The sequence below is a fragment of the Pezoporus flaviventris genome, unplaced genomic scaffold (genome assembly GCF_033815535.1).
Source record: "Pezoporus flaviventris isolate CSIRO_AGI_PZ_B2104156 unplaced genomic scaffold, CSIRO_AGI_Pfla_v1 ptg000002l, whole genome shotgun sequence".
Taxonomy (NCBI): Eukaryota; Metazoa; Chordata; class Aves; order Psittaciformes; family Psittacidae; genus Pezoporus; species Pezoporus flaviventris.
Genome location: NW_026892550.1, coordinates 26094260 through 26114484, shown reverse-complemented (window position 1 = coordinate 26114484; position 20225 = coordinate 26094260). Strand labels below are relative to the sequence as shown.

Genomic DNA, 20225 nt, shown 5'->3' with positions numbered 1-20225 from the left:
GAACCAGCTCACGTATCTCTTCTCATTTGTGAGAAACAGTGTGCTTAAGGAAGAAACTTATGCCATGCATTTTTGCATTTTCTTCTTTCAAGAAGAAAGCACAGAGTGGCTCACACGAAAGACAGTAACAGCAAGCTTCCCGTTTAGCTGAGCTACAGTGGTCTCGTTACTGGGTTTAGGATGAGCCTAAAATGTAGGTTCAGTAATTCACAGGTGATAGTCATGATGACTGCGATCTGCCTAAACAAGAAATGTATTTAAGATTCCTAGACTTGGCAGCACTGGATTCTTCTTCACAGGGTTCCTCCTTCTGGCAGTAAAAGAAGGAACAGAAATAATCAATAATCAGCTGATAATCCCACCTCCAATAGTGCAAGCTCCAAGTAGATTCACAATATTAATGTGGTTTCCAAGGTAACTCAGCACTTTAAGCTCTGACATCAAAGCCTCTCTTTCTGTTAAATGGGCACTTGCTGCAAGACAAAGCACAACATTCAGTATGTAACACACTGACCACAACGAAGTGAGAAAAATTGTACAGTATATTAAAGCAACTTACTTTTCAACATCTTTACTGCTACTGTCATAGCAGCATCAGATTTAAACAGACCATAAGCAGTGGCTTCAACAACTTTTCCAAAAGCTCCAGCACCAAGGGTTTTACCTAATAAAGAAAACAAACAAACAAACAAACCTCTGTAACAACTTGGAGCACTTCTTCTTGAAGGGTTCAATATTTCATCTTGATATCAGGGAAGCTATTGTAGATATGCATGCTTGCTTTTTGTCCCAAGGTAAGTATGAGCAATTATCACTATCTGCGCTATTGCAGGTCTTTTCGACACAACCCGCCTGTGTTTGACCAAAGTCTCATATGAGGCATGAAGTTTTCACCTTGCAGATGAAGTTAAATAAATCTAAACTAACCAAAACTCAATCGGTTTCTAGGAAATTCCCATTTGTGATCATAAGGAAGTTGCGTTGGGTCTATGTAAACATAGTTGTTTCCATTTATTTCTTCAACAACTTTCCACTGAACTTCATATTTGGGTTTCTGGAAAAGAAGGAGAATAGCTGTCACTCCTGAAGCCTCCACAGGCAGCTCACACACTTTCCTAACTCAGGCAGAGGGGCTTCTGGTCTTACCTGCAAATATATGTACACCAGAATCACGACTATGATGCACATCAGTCCTGCAGCAACTCCAAATGCAATTAGTAAAGGGGTGAAAAGGGTATGGGTACGGATTTGTTCTGGAAAGAAACAGAAAATTCTGCTTCAGTACTAAAAAACTGTATTAAAAAGATGCAGGTGAATACCTTTCCTTGGTTCTTCCTTGTGAAACATGATTTGGGTTTTTGACTTTCCTGGATGTGCTCCAGATACACCAGAATAGCTTTCCTGAATGAGCTGTGGGGGACAGAGATGGCACAGAAACTATCCAGTTACTTGCATAAGGAGTCTCAGCTTCAACAATCAGGAGGCACGACTGATTAATGCAACAGACTTGCGTGATCTCAGTCAAGTTAGGTTAAAGAAAGCTTTTTTTTGAAGTCCTAATTTCTTCTCTTTTTTTTTTTCTCCCAGGTATGATCTCTATAGCACAGTCTTTACGCATAGAGGTTGTGACAAGCAGTGAAGGACTACCATTCCAGTAAAATCAACCTGCCCCAAATCTGGTTTATTTGTTTATATGTTATATGTGGGTGTAACAGAGAAAAAAGAAGCAGAAGAACATTTGATCCTGCAAAGAGCACAGATTTACAAGCACATTTCAAGTCATCTATGTTCTAGTACTTTTTTTTTTCCCCCACAAATGCTTCTACAAAACTCCTTTTGCAGGATGTTGTTACTTCTTTTACAGCAGCAGGGCCCTTAGTCTCCAGGGAAGTTCGGGACTGCATTTTTCTTGAGACATTGCAAAAACACTTAGAAATCCTGAGACATTGTAAAAAAATTTAGAACCCTTGGAAAAGAAGTGATGGACTAAACAGTCAAAACAGACAACAGGAAGAGGGAGGGAGAGAGGGAAAGACAGTTTAATACTGTAGGTGGTTTGCCCCTGTGCTGCAGAAGGGCAAACAGCTTTACAGAAGCTTTACAGAAGAAACCAACTACCTACCGTGCTGCTTATCTGGAGCCATAAAAAGATGATACCATAATATTAATTGAAAAACTTAGACCGAAAAAAGAAACATTTTGACAGTCAGCGCATGCAGTGTAATACGTCATCATATGATCAGCCACAGTACTGCAAACTTCTTTATGGCAAAGGTAAAGAACTTAAAATCCTCTTACAGAAAGAGCTGAATGGCACCCATGTTTTATGGTCTCATTCGTTCCAGCCGTTACCTTTAATAGCAAAGTTGAAAAAAGCAGAGCTCTTGTCCCCATTGCTAGAGGCCTCACAGCACACAGTGCCAGTGCTCCTGAACATGCTGGCGTTAATGGTGCTTTCAACCAGGATTCGTTCAAACGATGGCACTGATGAATTTGTGTAACTGACATTCATGGGGGATATTGCTGGTGAATCAAAACACCTAAGAGAAACAATACTGACAGTTACCTGTCACGCAATGGATGACAGATCCTGCTGTTGAGGCAGATAGTCACTGCCAGAGCATCAGGTAACTGAACAACACTGCTCTACACAGGGGTTCAGCTGACCATCTTATCTTCGAAACTTAGCCTACTCATGATGTCTCACTGTCTTCTATATAGTGGGTGAAATGGATATGTACATCAAGCCTGACCGAACTGGACACCATGAGGTCTTTGCGTTTGCTTTTGGCTAGATACCTACAGGTCTGTAAGTCCACTAAGGGTTATGTACCATTCAAACTGTATCTCCAACTTCACCTCCAAGCAGTTGTGCTCTATTACCTACTTTTGAAAACTTTCCCCAAACATAACTTTATTACAGCACACAAAAAAATATTCCATAATGTACACACAATACCATCAGGCTTATATGCAGCCAGAAAATAACCAGTACTGCTCTCTCAAGATTCTGCCTCTCTTTCATATGTTACATACTACATGAGGACATGGTTAAGACAAGAGAAAAAAGTACTATTAAAAAAAAAAAAATCAACAAAATAGCAATTATTTTAGGCACAAATCTAATTACACAGGTGAGACTGCGTACTTGACTTGCTAGTACAATATCCACAGTGGAATTCAACCAAAACCTTAAAATGTGCTTCAGAAATGCTCACTTCACAATGAAACTCTACAGTCTTTTTAGAAGTCTGGTATCTACACATCAGGTTATATTCATAATAACTTCACTCTTGTTTACTTGTCATATACTTCATGTGAATAGAAATCTAATTACTTTATGTCTTGAAAAATTATATCATTGCACAATAAATAGAAGATTCTGTGACTGTCATCCTGTGAAACTGCATACAGAATGTGTCATCTGGGCCAAACTGATGCAAATCTTAGCTAGCTTGCAGCAGAGAGAGAGTTTGGCTTCTACTTGTCTGTGGTAGAAAGCACTGATTATTCCCCTTTAAAGGACGGCAAGCAAAGGAGAATAATGAAACGTATCCCTGCCTTCTCTCAAACCACTGCAAATAATGCAATGCCAAAATGATGAAAAAAGTGATGTAACATTTGAACGTGTTATCAAGTCATTTTATGTTCTTAATTTTTAATTATAAATGGGTGTGTTGCATCTAGAATAACCTTTGGAGAACAACCTGGTTTACTTAACTCACCTCTGCTCAGTTCCTGGGCAAAAATACCAGTATATGGTTGGGGCTGGGAATCCAGCTGCTATGCACTGGAGAATACCATTGCTAAGCATATCCAAAGTGAGAATCTCAGGTTTTGCTGCAATAAACAAAAATGGAGGTCACACATTAGGCGTACACAGAATCTGCACTGACATTTACATTTCACCCCAGCAACTTGGGTGCATCATTATCTGTGGAATTACTTAGGTGAACAGAGCTTCGCATGCTCAAGCGTGTCCAGGTCTGAATCGGTGTCCTGCAAGCACTGATCATCTGTGAAAATATCAGATCTTACACTGAACGCTTGGGTTGGATTTTGGAAGAATACCTAACTCCACTGAGTGTTTGGTTTGATGAAAGATCCTAAACCAGCAAAGCCCAGAGCTTAAACAACCAAAGAACAACAGTGCAGTTCCCGTTCCTGCACAGCATGACTTTACCTGCCTGTAAAAAGGACAGTTTCTTCACAGTTACAAGCATACTAAATCTGTCAAACCACATCTCTCTTACATCTGCCCTGTGTATTAAATACTACACCACAAACAGAAAAGGAACTACAGTGCAACCAGCGTAGACCTCCCAGTCCCCACAGAGGACATACGTCCCTCTAAGATACCGCTACCAAAGTGCCCGACTGCCTGACTCTCCAACACACTGCATGCAGAGGAAGCTAGTATTTAGCTGAACATATTAGCTTTACAAATGATAATTCATGATTACTTTGGTAGTTTAGAAAGCAATCCAGCCAGCCAATGTTTCCTGCCACATCCTGCACCAGAGATAGTCCTGCACTTGGGTCAGGAGCTGCTGTTTCAAGTACAGCAGGAAATTAGAATGATCAAATGGACTTCAGAGTCCATTGTCATAACCTTCAGCAAAGGGCACTGCCAACACAACAAGCTGTTTTTCTCAGTGAAACTTGAATTAAAGGCCTTATTTTCCGCAATATTACCTTAGCTTCCTTGCAAAATCACCCAAAAAGAAGTTAATGGAGAAACCAGACTATATTGCAATGACACTGCTCACTTGACAGGTACAAGATTGCAAGTCTATTATCAGTTAACACAACTTTACAGGAATGTAAGATGAACTTCTAACATTCTAGAAAATAGTAAAGCTGCACAGAACACAGTAGGAAAACATGAGTTTATTTCTGATAAAATCCACGTACAAAGACTGCACAGCGTTAGTTTTTAATGAGTATTCTACTTGCTGATTAAATTAGAGGTAATAAAGCACACATATATTCTCAATCACATAGCATATCCTCATGACTCATGTTACAGGAACGAAATGTTCTTTCATTTCTAAATCTGCATGTTGTGTTTTATGCAAACTACCAAGAGCCAAACATTGTTGCAAAATGTTGAGACGGATTTTCAGCATTACCCATTTGGTGAGGAACTTTCCGAGAGCGCACAGCATTTCACCCAGTCTCAGTGCTCTTGGAATACACATAATTCACATTTCTGAAACTGGCTGGATTGCAAATTGTAATTAGATCATCACTGCCCACATTCAATTTGTTTAGGTATATGCTATATTTTAGGCAATGCTGTAACACAATGTAACTCAAGAAACGAGAGAAATTAAAAGTCAAATATAAGAGGAATAAGAACGTTAAGCCACAAAAAAAAAATATCATGCTAGAGTTGGGCTCCCATCTTCTACCAGAGATCTACCATCTTCTGACTTTGAGTGAAACAAAAATGCCCACATTAGTCAGGCTTCTTCTGGTGCAAAAACCTAGTGCAATAAAAGCTGGTCTATATGACCATAAGTCCATGTGGACTTATCCTGAAGCAGCAGAGGGGGATGTGAGGCCATGCAGGGATAATGCCTCTGGCAGCCCAGGCAGAGTGGTCCAGCCCTGGTGCCATGGGAAGCTGAGCTACAGCAGTCTGGTGAGAACAATGGACCCGAGAACACCACTACATGTGATGTGCCTGGTGAAACGCTGTGATGCGGTGATTAGCATGACCAGTCTCTCCCTACCAGCATGGAGGGTTCCCAAGCTTCCCTGGCACAGAGAAATTAAGGGATGCATTGCACTCTTGGCAGCAAACAGCTCCTGCAGCCAGTACCCACAGGGACTGAGGCAGCGGCTACTGCCATCCCCCCGGGCTGTGCCATTTGCCACCTCAGGCCACACACATGTCACAGCACCTGCACCCCTTCCTGGCAGCTAGAGCATCTTACTCGCCCACCAGCATAGATGCTCCAAGGGGTGCTGGAGCAAAGGTGGACTGGCTTTTGCAAACAGATGCCAAGCTGTCACCAAGCATCTTCTTTTTAAAAGAGATTTTACTGTTCTAGATTTTATGACTTTCACTGCCTCATTAACCCTGGTATCAGCAGGCTGTTAATGACTAGACTTTGCTTACTGTTTTGGCTTTAACCCTTTAAATATTTAATGTTTCATTACATTGCTCAGTATATATGCATACTGCCATCCATAGTCAGACATTAGGTGTCTTAAAACTTCTAATTTTATGAAATTTATTAACTGCTTTTCAGCTTTTATTAATGATTCTGAATGTATCAAAAGCCACTCCTACTTTAATTCAGTGCTCTGTATGACAACGTTGTGCATTTAATTGCTTTCTATTACTAATTTCCTTTTCTTCATTGTTAACAAAGTGAATGGCTAAGAAGTAACACTGAATAAGCATTGTCATCACAGACAAAGAGACAGGGCTTTCCTCCTGCAGCTACATTTTCTAGATGGGAACAAATCTTTCTGTAGTATCATGGTGACTCCTGATTTGTTCACTGCATAGTCTAGTGACAGGAAAAACCACTGAGCTTGGTTTCACACAATCTGTAATATCAGTTTTCTCTTTGCAGCATGAGCAACTGCATAGATAATATTTTGCTGACTATAATTAAGCTCAGATATTATCTTGCATTAAACTCAGATACTAGTTGGAAGATTCTTCTTCCAGTTGGTAGATGCACTGTACTTTGCCACTCTGGAGATTTCTACAAATTCTTAATTGCAACTCCATTCAGCATGCTACTTGTCAAGCTGTAATTTTCCATTTGGCTCATAATTTCAGAGCTCCTTTCTTCCTTACTTTATTTAACATTTACTATAAATTACTACTTTTTTTAAAGCAATTTTGTATTGTTTCAGATTAGCATATGCAATTGCTAAATGTGTTTAAATCCAAGGCAAGAATTTCTGCACTGGGTTCTTTCAGCAAATGCCTCAGCATTGCTTTTTGTTTATGTGAAGACACTCTCCTGATTACGAATCCTGTTTTACCTGTTTGATTACTTTCTGCTGATTACTTGCCCAAGACATGTAAACATCACAAGCTATATCCCAGCAATTTATGCGAAATCCCCACGGACAACATTGCCAGGTCAGGATGAACCATTAGATCAGGATCTGACCCACCACACATGGCTGACCTTTGGCAGTTACTCTGTTATGTCAGATAATATGGCATGCTGTCATGCAGTTTTTATTTCAAACCTAAATGATGAGCATTTTATAAACCACTAAACCCAGGTTATTTTTCTTAAAAACAACCCCCTAAAAGGATCAATCTATTTTATTTCTTCTTTTCAAAATGAAAAAATATTTGCAGGAGCTTAGTCAAAACACCAAAAAAATCCCTCTTTTTGAGTCAAGTGTGTCAAATCCACCTGCTTCAGCAATGGCTGTAGTCCACCCAAAGCCACAGTGCATGGTGATGAGAACTCTGTGAGACTGCTTAAATGTGCTCACTGGTTCCCAAGATTGAACTCACTACTTACAAGGCCAGTAGCTGAAGCAAGAGGGAAGAAGTCTTGAATACTGATGTTTGTATGGACAAGCCAATCAGAAGAAACAAACTGTCTATCGTCCCTCTTGCCTTGAGCATCCTCGAGCTTCACCATGCTCTTCCTAGTCTGGTTTATTAAACAACATCTATAGGGGTTTTCAGCTTTCATTCAGTAGCACATTCCTGAAAAGTGGCAACATGGAGCACTGCACCAGGAACTGACACCTGATGATGACAAAACTGTGGGTTGGGTTTTTTCAGTTCTTGTGACCAGATTGCTCCCAAGCAGCCTGCAGAGCCTGGGAGAGCGGGAAGGACCATAAACAGCCCCTCACTCCAAGCACTCGCATGATGCTGCAAGTCAAAAAACACCATCCAGCCTCATGTGAATCAGTAGTTCCACAGGCAACCTACAATTTCTCACATTCCTTCCCAGAAATTAAATTCTAGCTCAACAATTTGCTCCACTAATCTGTAAAATAGTAAAATTATCCCTTGTGACTATAACCCACACTCATCCATTGAGACAAAGGATATCTGAAGTCATCAGAGCCCTCACCTCAAAAATCACAGCTGGGAAATAGAAAAGGCACAAGGATACAAATGACAACATTCACAGATGAAGTAAGAAATGCCATGTTCTGAAAGAAGCCCAGTTGACATTTCTATACCCAAACTATGGCATTGCTAACGGTGAAGCTACAAGTGATGACCTTCAGTGATAAATGAGAAGAATTCAGAAAATAGTATCTAGGATTTTGTGTGTCTGTGGAAGCCTCAACAGTCCTCTGCATAAACCTATGCCTGCAGAAGGACACGTGGCTGCTAAAGCATAGCAGCAACACAGAACTCTATTTGCAGCACATTCACTCACTTTCTACGCAGTTCCTCCTGCGGGGCTTGAAGGCATCATTGCCTACCTCACCCTAGTTTCTCCAGTTTGCATGCAGTCCCCTCCTAGTTTAATTTTCCTTAAGCCTGGCCTTTAGCAGCTGCCAATATTTGTCTGCTGAGAGCATGAAACACTCTTAACAGGATGGCTCTGGTAAGAAGGACAGGACTTCCTGAAGGTTTGATTGAATTAATTTTGACGTTTAGCTTCTGTCTTGAAGAACACTGTTTGGAACTGAGACTGATGCTCTTTTTTAACAAGCATGTCCCAAAGATGACAGCACACGCATTTGTAAAGCTATGCGGATTTTTCTAAAACAATGGGGATCTATATTATTATACAAAACTATTTAGGTGCCAAAAGGCACAAGCGAATAATTCTCTTGACAAGCATTCAAACTCTGCATCCAACTCAAGCAAATTAAAGATGAATAATAGCTTAACTGTGCTGCCAAAAATGCAAATTATAATCCCTGTATATCTTGCTCCACCTTAAATTATCAAAGGTTTATGATACATGCTTATATTTGAGATCTTGTTTTCAGGTGCTGAAGTTTTTTTCCTGTATCTAGCTGCCCTCTGGTAACCTCTGGAATATGTTCGCTAGAATGTAAGGTCATGCTGTATAGTAGGTGGATTTGTGTAAGTACTCTGCACTTTTATATCTTGACATTTAAATAGTTTTCCAGCATGTGCTTTATTTCAGAAAGCCTTTCATATGCTGAACCACACTGTGACATCTTGTGCATACATTATGTTGTGTAAAATACAATGACTATGATAATGAAATATTTCAGACTGTTCATTTTACTTACTTTTCACATAGACATTAAATGTTACAGAGGAGCTGGCATCAGAATTGGACACAAAAAATGTGTAAATGCCTCCTTCTGTTCCTTTTAATCGGGTAAGGTGAAGTTCACTTGTATAACTGTAAAGAAAAAAACTAAGCATTACTGATGCTCACAACTTGCAGTGAACAGGCAATTGCTACACGGAAGCTGAGAAGTGAATCACTAGCACACTGTCTTCTGCAGACACTTTCCATGCAGACACTCTTACCTTGCATTACAACGGCTCTTGTGCTACAGTGTCCAGAAGTTCTGCCACTTCTAACACCCAGATTTGTACCCGGTGACAGCTCAGCATCAGGCTCAGACCTCATGCACCCACCACGGCCTCCTTTTCTTGCTGAGGGGGGAGCCCAGGTACACAACCCAGGCCATAGGTGCTAGGTGTTTCACTGGATTTTTGGAGGACCATGGCTCAGAAGACTATAGTGCCCAGCAGAATTAAAAGCATAAGCTTTTGTCTAGAGCACTGGGTTCTGCTGTGGTAGTGGGCAAGCAACTTTAAATTCTTGGTTTTTTCTTACTGGGCAGGATGGCATCTCGTGGGCACACCAGCCCACAGATGGTGTGGTTAGCTCAATGCTATTCCAAGTCTAGGTTAGCAGACTTTGCACCAGTTACTGTGGTAAGCCATGCATACTACAACGTCTTTTATAATCACAGTTTTCTCACCATCTCCACTTTCTTCTTTCCAGAGCAGACTCTTATGTTGCTATTCCAAAGTGAAATCTATAGCACTTACAGTCACTCATATTACCTGTTACTGCTCACAGTCTTGAACTTGACATAATGGTCTGATGAATTCTGTAATGTTTCATTCATGTACATCCAGAGTTCTTCCTTCGGTTTTGGATATGCCTCGTATTCTACTGTTAAATTTCCATTTTGTCCTGCATTTATATCTATTGTGGTATTCATTGTTGCAAACAAACGGACAAATCCTTTAACTGACAGCCATAAGAAGAGAAGAAAAACATTTTTAGGGCCATGTAGAGGATTGTCAGTACACTAACCACACACAGACTACTTCAAGATCAGAGATCAAGCATCCAGATAACTGTGAAAGAGGAAACCTTATCTACAAAGCAGAACTTGAACCCTCACCTGTCAAAACCAAGGCCACCAGCTTTATATAGCAATGAGACACAGGACTTAAAGCAGTCTTGAGTTCCTTAACAGAAATAATTCCATCTTATGGTGACAAATACCCTCTTTGTGCTTTTGGAAAAAGGCAAGCATGTGTTTGACTACTCAAGTATTTATATTTTTCAAAAACTCAGAGTTGCTAACTCTGATATGAAAGAAACACTAAGAAAACAAGGTGAATTGATCATTTATGACAATATAGTAGAGCATTTGAGGTTTCTTTATCAATTGTAATTAAGAACGACATCACGAATGGATCTATTAAAATCTGTAATTAGACACAAATGTGCTAAGTACACAGGCCTGGATATGAATTGTCTTAAACTAAATCATTTCTGTTCCATCTACTGCTGGGTCTTAGTTCAAGTCTTTTATTTGGCAAATACCATTTATCATTATGCAGTTCTGTTCCATAATATCATGTGGAGCAGCATCCTTACTGCAGTGTTTTTAATTTCATTAATAAACTCATCACCTTCAGGATTATTCACTTTGAAAAGACACATTTTTCAGTCCCATTACACAAATTCATACAGGAATTATCAGTTTGACAGCCAGATTGCAACTACAAAAAAACCACATTTACTGAGAGAGCTTGAATTTAGATCAAAAGTCAATCTCAGATCGCTGCTTCTTCCCACTTTCTAGTAATCAAACTGCTGTGGCCAGCTGGGCACTTGAGCTCAGGAAAACCAGAGCCAGTGGGGCTTGGTGAAAGCATATGGAGCTGCCGGAGCACTTGACAGATGCTTTGAAGAAGAAAGGATGAAGTAAACTCACAGCAGGCAGGTATGCTCTAAAATGCTCCCCATCATTAGGGAAAAGATTTGCATCTGGAAACTGAAGTTTTTTAGTTAATTCATTTTTCTTCTATTTTCTGTTTAAACCTAGATTATAAATTGGACCTAACAGTCTGCTAATAAAGTTTTATGATTGTGCTATCAGACCCCGAAACAAGGTTCTGAAAACTGTTTACAGTTAAATTAACTATTAAAAAAAGTAATTAGGAAATTTACCAAAAATACCCATTATTTCCTGTAAACCTTTGGCAAATGTTAAAGCCACAGTGATTCAGGATCTGATACAATCCCAGGATCTCTCCAGTACATGCCATACACTTCCCAGCACCCTGAGCACTGGCACAGTTCAGATAAATATAGTCAGTTTGACAATGAATGGTGAAAAGCATCCAGAAGGTAGAGTTTATGTTTTTTTAAGTCAAATTTGAAAGGGTGGGAAAGAAAAGTACCTCGAAAAGGAAAGATTCCAGCTTTTCTCTGGCATTTTTTATTAAATACAAACTTTGCATTTTACTAAGCACAAGCTTGTTACTTTATTTTCTACTTTTTATAAGGCTGTGCTTTGTTTAAGTTCCCAGATCTTAAGTCAACCCTTTTTAAAGACACATTTGCACATGCAGTCATAGTCCTAACAATTTCTGTAGTTAAAAACTTCCCTCCTCTTATAATAAAAGCTTTCATACTGTTCCCTTTGGGGAAAAGATTTTGTTTCATACTTCATGCTGTTTTCCTGTTACATATGAATTTTGTCTCTCCTGTGAAAAAGTGAGGAAACATCTTCAACATTGAGCCCTACCCCCCTAAATGTCAGATCAAGGTTAAGGACACTCAAACCGCTGCTGCTCTGACACGCGCAGGTTAGACACTTCTGTTTTCTTTAATTTAACAGAGAAAGCAAACCAAGCAATGAGTATCTGTGTGACCAAAAAACAGATTTGAAAAGGAAAAAGGATCCAAGACTTCCCTCAGTCACTACCCCCTTGAATGGTAAGGAACTGAAACAGCTGTAGCCAACTATGCAGATTTCTTCAGAACGATCTTATTAACATGTTCTTAATTGTCCTTAATTTATCAAATCAGCACGTTTTAGCAGCTTTAAAATCCAAAAGGCACTGTGTGTCACCCAAGTTAATATATAGCAGACTCTAACAGAGCCTGTTACTAAACAAGAGGAGAGAGGGAGTTTGCTCAGTGTTAAGGGACACGATCCAAAACCTGTGGAAATGATGGATAGTGGGTATACAACAGGGGTGAGCATGGGAACAATTTCATACTGTCTATGCACACTACAATGTTCCTCACAGCATTATTTTAAATAGAAGTGTATATAAAGCTTCTACATAAACAACAGTGACATGCTGATGTCAGTGAAATTTCCTGTGCTTGGAGGGTAGGTATTAAAAGATACACTTCGTGCTTGTGCTGCCAAATTACTTAAGTGTAGGGATAGCACCAGACAAAGGTAAATGACTTGCTTCATTAGGACTGGATTCGATTTAAAATTAAACCAGGAAGGATGAGACAAACCAGCGATGGAAACACTGCTGAGTGATTTTTCTAATATCACATTCTAATAACATACAAAGGGTTATGGAAATTAAAGCAGTCAGCCACACCACAACCATTCCTAAGCCATCCCATATGGTACCAGTTGGCAATAACGTTTCAGTAAAGCAACTTTGCTCGTTGCGATTTGGGGGAAAGGAGAGAGATGGAAGGCATGGCTCCCTAGTGTTCTCACTTTCCACCTCCTGCTCTTAGAAATGTTAAGATTTCCACAAGAACTATTTACCTAGTGCTTTCAAGGTTACTGTGGCATTGGTTTTTCCGAACGGGTTTTCTGCTTGGCATGTGAATTCTCCAGAATCATTAACTCCCACTGAACGGATGTTCAATGTTAATTTCCTTTCGTATCCATAATCACCCAAATTTCTGCTTTTGCTTGTAACAATCTGTCGGTAAAAAACAATTAACATCTAAAACACTGTGTATGCAGCATCTTTCCTAGATAAATTAAAAATAGAAGTAATTATAACTTTGCTATATTAATATTCATAACTTTAAACCAGAATAATAAGCCAGCACGGCAAACCTGTCACTAGAATCTCTCCATGCAAAACAAGTGTGTGATCAGCTGTCTCTGGGAGATAATGTCCTCTCCTAAGTCCTATTCCTTCCCCTTATTCTTTATCTTTTTCCTCCTCAAGCTCCAGTGTAAAGCAAGAATGTGTATGCATGTGTGCATGTGTGTGTGTGTAGAAAAGGGTGTTGTGCCCAAAGTCAGACCCAGCTCACTCTGTCTACATTTCTAATGCTGATGATGGTGAGGAACTGACACGTTCTATTTGTACTAACAATGACTCTAGCTGTGGGGCTTCATGCAAAATGGCCACTGGCTCTTGACTTTCTTAATGCTCAAAAGCTGCAGCTATTGTAAAAAGTCATTTCAACTCTGCAGTGAGGTTCACCACTCAAGTTGTGACTAAAAATCACTGAAGTCTCCAGTGGTTGCTTCCCAGCGAATGACAAGAGAGAACTTTAGGTGCTAGAGCTTCATTATAAACAGTGTTGCTCTATGGCATGAGGCCAAGCATCTCCTGATCACAGACATACTGCAGAAAGACCTGCCAGCAGCAGGTTTTCCTCTTGTATCGCTCTGACTCTTGGTCCATAGCAGTCTAGATTTCTTAACCTTAAAGGCAAGCAGAAACTTCATTCTCTTTTCAAAGCATTAAGTGTATTGACTCTATGCCTACGTATGCATAGAAAGAAATAAATGCCTTGATGTCTTGACTTTAGTTTTTGTGAGAATGCTTAGTGTGGTTGGAAAGACCGATACATTTACATTGATTAACCCAAATGCAGACTTGGACTTGTTACGATTTTCTAATGAGATTATCTCAGTTCTTGAGGTTCCAAGACTTCTAGATAAATTTAATCTTTCAACACAATTCTGATTCCTGCTGAGCTATAATAATCACAAATGAAGTTTGTTTTGTATGGATGTGTTTGTTTATAACAAGTCTCCTGATTTTGAGAAGTGGTGATACCTTCAGTCATATGAGGAAGAAGTGGTTTGTATTTTTTCCACCCACCTATTCAGGAGAAAATGTAGTTCTGCATCTATTTAAACATGAATTTAATGTTTTCTGGTTTAGTACAAAATTTAATTTGAAAGTCAGTATTTAAAAGATAGCATCACCTACTATTTACCAGAAAGGACACAAAGGTCAAATTTATTTGGGCAAAAATATTTTTCTCATGGATCTTAAAAAATGAAAAGTGAGAAAGCATAAAAACTTAAGGGAAGGCCACAGTTTCCTCATACCGTAACAAAGAAAGGGGAGGGAAGTAAGGGAACAAATTAAGTTCTCAGATGAAGGACTTGCAGTTGACCTTGGCAAAGAACCAAAAGCCCCATCTGCATGTCCCATGCCACCATCATTTAGACCCCCCCAACCTTCGGAGCTGAGAGGTGGGACTTCTGGAGCAGTGAGCACTTAGCGACAGCAGCTCTGCCAGAGGCAGTGGATTAGCTAACATGGCATACCCAGCCCCAGCGAACAGGCCTCCTGTTCGCTATCTGCCTGAGGAGATGTGATTTATCCAAACATCACAGCATCACCCAAGTCTTTTCTTCCATACACACATAGACATGTGGACTGTGAATTACACATTCTGGTCACCACCATTAGCAGTAAAAGACCAGCCAGTTAGCATGGGATCATATATGGCAGAAGTTACTAACAGGTCTTCACAAGGGCTTTTAATTAATAGAAATTTCAGGGTATACCCAGAAGACCAAGAAGCGTCCTTAGAAACAACCCAGTGCCTGCTGCTCATTTCAAAGGCAGAGCTGGCAGCATGCTGGCTGACCAGGGCAGCGGATCTCTCTGTCCTTTGCGTACAGAATAGCTATGCTGCCACTAATCAACTCTACTGGAACACTTAGCCTGCCAATAACTCAATTGGTGATGCCAAGCAGTAACTTCATCTGTCACTACAGACAGAAGCGAGTTCACTGGTTCATTTTTCAGAACTTCCCCAGCTCGTGAGGCACACCATGTAATTTAAATGAATTAATCATTCCTGCAAATGCTTACTACTATTCCTGTCACACACAGTCCCATGCTAATTAGCAGGTATTTTACTCTTAATGATAACGACTAGAATATGTAATTTGTAGTCCATGTGTTGATATTTGCAGCTCCCATTGATTGCAATGTGATGTGTAGGCACACCATGCTTCTGTATTTAGGCAGCCCAATAGAGGTCACCTAAACTTTACACTGAAGAGCCTAACTTCAGTTTCTGCTGGGGGGGAAAAGCCCATGCAGATGCTTTTCCTCCCAGCCATCTGGACGGGCATAGGACAGTTGTTGTTGGCCCTTCGTCAGTCTGTGGGATTGCGACCATTGGAAATGCAACAAATCCAAACTGATACAGCATCAGGTATCCAAGACAAGTATGTGAATATCTACAGAGAGTTTGCGTGCTGTGCTGAGGCATATATGATACAATTACAGGAACTCACCGCGCTTCTGTGAGAAATCCAGCTAGCTTGTACACTGCTGTCCACGTCCGTGATTATGCATGTAACTTCAAATTCTTCTCCTTCTTTGAGAAGCTCATGGCTTTTGGATAAGGCAATGACAGGAAGAGTTTTGTGAACTGGAAAACAATTTTGAAGTGTACTTTTCATTAGCTTCAGAGCTTCCAAGTTGGGGACAAGAAAAAACAGTCATTAACTTTTCAATAAAATTTCAGGCATTCGAGAAGCATCCAAATTTATCTAACATATTACACAGTTATTCCCTTACAACAAGCACACTTCTGCTTCAGCCCCCTTCAAATTACATTTAAAGTTAGATAACATGCAAGAGCACAGGAAGAAACTCAAATGATGTTGAACCATCAATAAGATGATCCATTCTATGACAGTGATTAAAACACTACACTCTAGAACTGAAAACATGGTGAGGATTAGCCACTGAAGAACCACAGGCTAGCATGAACTGCAACTTTGAATTAGAAAATACCACTGACACAAAGTACTGTCTGACAGGTCACTGAAAGCCCCTGATAGACAGCCAAGGACAGTACAACTCAAAGACTACAGCACACCCACCTCTGAAAGCACCACAACCCTCTGCTCATGGTGATGGTTCAAGGTGGCTGGAGCCAAGACTGTGGACAAGTTTGTCACCCAACAGTAGGTGACATGGGCTAGCTGTACCCCTGTTCTGCTACAGGGTGTCTTTTGTCAACAGTTAAGTATATCTGAGGACTATGTATCTCCTGTCTCCACAAAGCTCTTCAGCTTTTCTTCTGTTCCCTCTGCAATTTGTTTTTTCTGTTTCCTTCAACCTTTTCTTCAACTTTTTCTCATTTATGAGATTTATGAGACTCCAGTGAACTTCCCACTAGGGCTTTTATGCAGGAAGACTTACTCTCAAACTGTGAATGGAACTTATATCAGATAAGGTCTTTCAGACTCCTTCCTGCCTCTGACACAAGCTTTGTAGTTGTCTGAGGTAAATGACACAAAACTTAGGAAAATGCCACACTTTTCAGCCATTCATACTTTAACAATAATGTTTTCCTCATGCTGCTGTAAGCAGCTACAGAAGAGAACAAAGAAACATGTTTGCTCTCTTCAGATATAAAGGCTGACATGAAAATCTCCCCGGCATTCAGCAGTACCCAAGAGACAGGAGGAAGCTGGTGCAGAAGGCGTGCTGTGTTCTCTCCCACCAGAAACATCTATGAACAACAACAAAAAAGCCATTAAGTCCATAAAGCTCCGCATTGTTTTGAGAAAGGCTGGAAATAAACGCTCCCTGTGCTACTGTAGCAGGGCTGGTGTATGTCAGTATGCGTGCACAGCAACCTGTTTCATGGATGCTTCTTCTGTCCTTCTGTGCCAGAAGCCTGGGGGTCTGAGTGCCAGTTATGATTACAAAAACATCGCCCACCAAAGGGTCTCCAATGCATTTAGATCCTCACCCAAGGAGAAAGCGGGAGTTTTACCTGGTGAACTCAATGAGGACTGAACGCTGCAGCACACTAATTATGACACTGAGGATGGCAATGCTGTTCTGCTTTTGATGGCCTTCAGCAGATGCTTCCACTTACTTCATGCTTCCCCCCAAACAGAGAACACAGGCATATTGCCCAGGTTCCGCTAGCCACCAACAACCCACCACCAGTGGCTGGCTGGCAATGGATGCTAGGTCAGCACTTCCCATCTGAAGACACTGCTGTATTGAGCAGGTACAGATTTTATCCCACTAAAAAGTGAAATATTCCAATAGTAAAACTTGCACTTTCCTATTTCAGAGAAACATCAACAAATTTCTTTCTTTGGCCATCACTGGGAAAAAGAAAACCAAACAGCTGAAAGAAAACCTTGTTACGGAACAAACAAGAGAGACAGCAAGAACAGACTCGATTTCTGTCGTCAAAGGAGAATGGCTGAGATGGCTGTACTGATCATCCAACTTTTGCTCTTTTCTCATTAATTGAAATTTAGTATTCACTAGAATTCACTGCATCACAGTTCCCAAATCACCAGGGAACAAGTCTTCAATTTGCCACAGCAAACGCCACACTTGAGATGAACCCCACTGCCCATCCCCTGCCCCACTACTGAAGAGCAGAGCATCAAGCTGGCCGCATAGACCTAAGCCGGTCACACAGCCCCCACCATGGAGCAAACACCAATGAGTGTTTCATCACACACAGGGCATCTCCTCCTTCACCAGCATGAGGGGTGATGCTGGTGGTGGCCTGGCCTCAGCACAGAGCAGGCAGTGGGGGAAGCACACCAGCCCCAGCAGCCCCAGAAGCACCGCTGTGTCACCATCACTGATGCCTGGATGCCTCTGGAAGCACAAAGCCACCAACACAGCCCCTGCCCCTGCCCCTCTGCTTTCAGCAACAGAAACCCAATGGGACACCTCTGCTGCATGAACACAAGTGCCCTTGCAGCCAACAGAAACTCCCAGTGCACAACCTATGCGTGTGCACGGACAGGGAATGCTCCCTCCCCAGACCTCACTGCAGCCTTTGTCTCATGCACACGCCTTAGCGGGGACACGCTCTCAGCTGCACCCAGGGGTTACTTCATACAAAAGCCCCAGAGCTACGTGAAGACAACCTCATCTACTTGCCTCTGAGGAAATGCCGAGCCAGCCCGGCTTGATGAACCACTCCCTCCACTTCTCTCCTGGGTATTTATACAGTGGAATTATGACACTCAGGGTAACCCCAGGCTCCAAACTGCCCAGACAAAACCAGCCTGCAACGCCCTACACAGCTGGGCGCTGGGCTTCTACCTCCCAACACACTCAACCAGCCAACCCTAGGGCACAAGGGTGTGTGAAGGTCAGAGGCAGGCATCAGCAACAGGTTTGCAGAGCATATTGCAAGTGTTGTGTATCACAGCTCAGCCAGAACTCACTCCTCATCATGCTCTGGACACATGGTTGCTGTTGTGACCATCCTCACAAAGATGGAGACAAACAAGGGCCCTCTGCTCCCCCAAGCTCTGCTTCTTCACTGAATCCTTCCTCTTCAGTGCCATCAGTTCCTTTTGCTGTCACTTGTGGGCAACAGACATGAGAGTCAGGCCTGTGATTCAGACCCAAATCTCCACTTTGCATGCAGAAACCTGTCCAAACTTGAGGGTTTGTGCTCAAAACAACAGCATAATCCAAATTACTTAGAATGGTGAAAAAAAACACCTGGAAATCACTAGGAACAGAAAATAAACATGATCATGGCCAGAGCTGCTTAGCACAGCTACAAGTCAAGTGTCCTACAATCAATCTGTACCCCAACACAACTGCTCAGAACAAGCTTTCTAAGCCCCCATCTTCCTTTGGACAGCCTGTAGCAGCCACAGGAACGAGAGTAATCCCCTGGTGCGCAAGCATCTCTGGTTTTGAGTAGGAGAAGACTCCAAAAGCCCCCAGAGGAGACCACCACCTCCATCCTCCCCATGAAAAGGTTAGGACAAAGGTGAGGTTTCACAGCACTTCCCATCAGCTCCTGGAAAGTGAAGGGTAAAATCAGGTGCTCTACAAGAAGGCAACATTTTGGTGTTACCTGGCCTCACGTTCAGAAAAATGTGCTCGGATATTTTCTCAACTCCGTTGTGCTTAGCCAAGCACTGGTAGCAGCCCTTAAACGACCTCTGCACATTCTTTATAATGATGCCTTCCTGGGGATTGGGAATGAACGTCATATTTTTGGGGAGACGTCTGCCATCGCATTTTCTCAGCGTGAAATTTGAAACATCTGGATCTGTTAGTGGGCACACTAGCAGGATGTCACTGTCTTCTTTCCCATAGATGAGAGAATCAACAAGGAAGAGCACATTTGGATCTGTGAACAAACACAAAACCTGTCAGAGCAGCTGACATTGCATAGGGAACTTCTGATGACCCTAACTCTGCAGTTGGGCACCTACATCAAAGAAAGTTTTATGTTCAGCCAGTAAAAACAACTATTACCCAATTCATGTTTACCAAGAGACATTAAATTTTGTCCTAGGAGAGCAGCACAACAGGAAATGTGCAGTAGCATTCAATACCAGACACACGAAGGACTCATGTTCACTAAAAATAATCTTACTGCTTTTTTATTCGGAGATGGGAGATATCTTTTTTTGCCTTGTTTAGCTCCAAAACCTCCACCCTCCACCTCCAATAACAGTAAACAGATTTTCACAGACCATTAAAAGTAATTTGCTTTTAGCTAGCAGCCGGGCTGTAAGGTTTCATGCCCACAGGAGGATCTTGAAGAAATTTACGAGCAAATGGAAGTTGAAAAGCACCTAAATTACGGTTTTCACTTCTGTAAAATACACAATCTAAATGAACACACATTGCTACCAGAGGAAGCACCAAAGAACTTCTCTCTCTTTCTCCCCTCCCTGAAAGCAGGGGTTATTTTTAGCCTCCTTAATAACAATATATTAAAAAAGGCATACAAACAGCATATCTGATTGAAAAATCA

At 41.3% G+C, this 20225-nt stretch overlaps 1 protein-coding gene across 2 annotated transcripts in view; it reads right to left on the bottom strand.

Annotated features, from left to right (window-relative positions):
- KIT (KIT proto-oncogene, receptor tyrosine kinase) overlaps window positions 1–20225 on the bottom strand; it is a 57582-nt gene that overhangs the window by 15914 nt on the left and 21443 nt on the right. For both annotated transcript variants that reach the window (XM_061472585.1, XM_061472576.1), the window contains exons 3-13: window positions 19314–19592; window positions 15739–15875; window positions 12997–13156; window positions 10016–10205; window positions 9223–9338; window positions 3726–3840; window positions 2353–2540; window positions 1147–1253; window positions 928–1054; window positions 560–664; window positions 363–473 (exon numbers count right to left, since the gene is read on the bottom strand). In XM_061472585.1, the coding sequence (XP_061328569.1) occupies window positions 363–473; window positions 560–664; window positions 928–1054; window positions 1147–1253; window positions 2353–2540; window positions 3726–3840; window positions 9223–9338; window positions 10016–10205; window positions 12997–13156; window positions 15739–15875; window positions 19314–19592 (1635 nt within the window). The remainder of the gene's footprint in view (window positions 1–362; window positions 474–559; window positions 665–927; window positions 1055–1146; window positions 1254–2352; window positions 2541–3725; window positions 3841–9222; window positions 9339–10015; window positions 10206–12996; window positions 13157–15738; window positions 15876–19313; window positions 19593–20225) is intronic.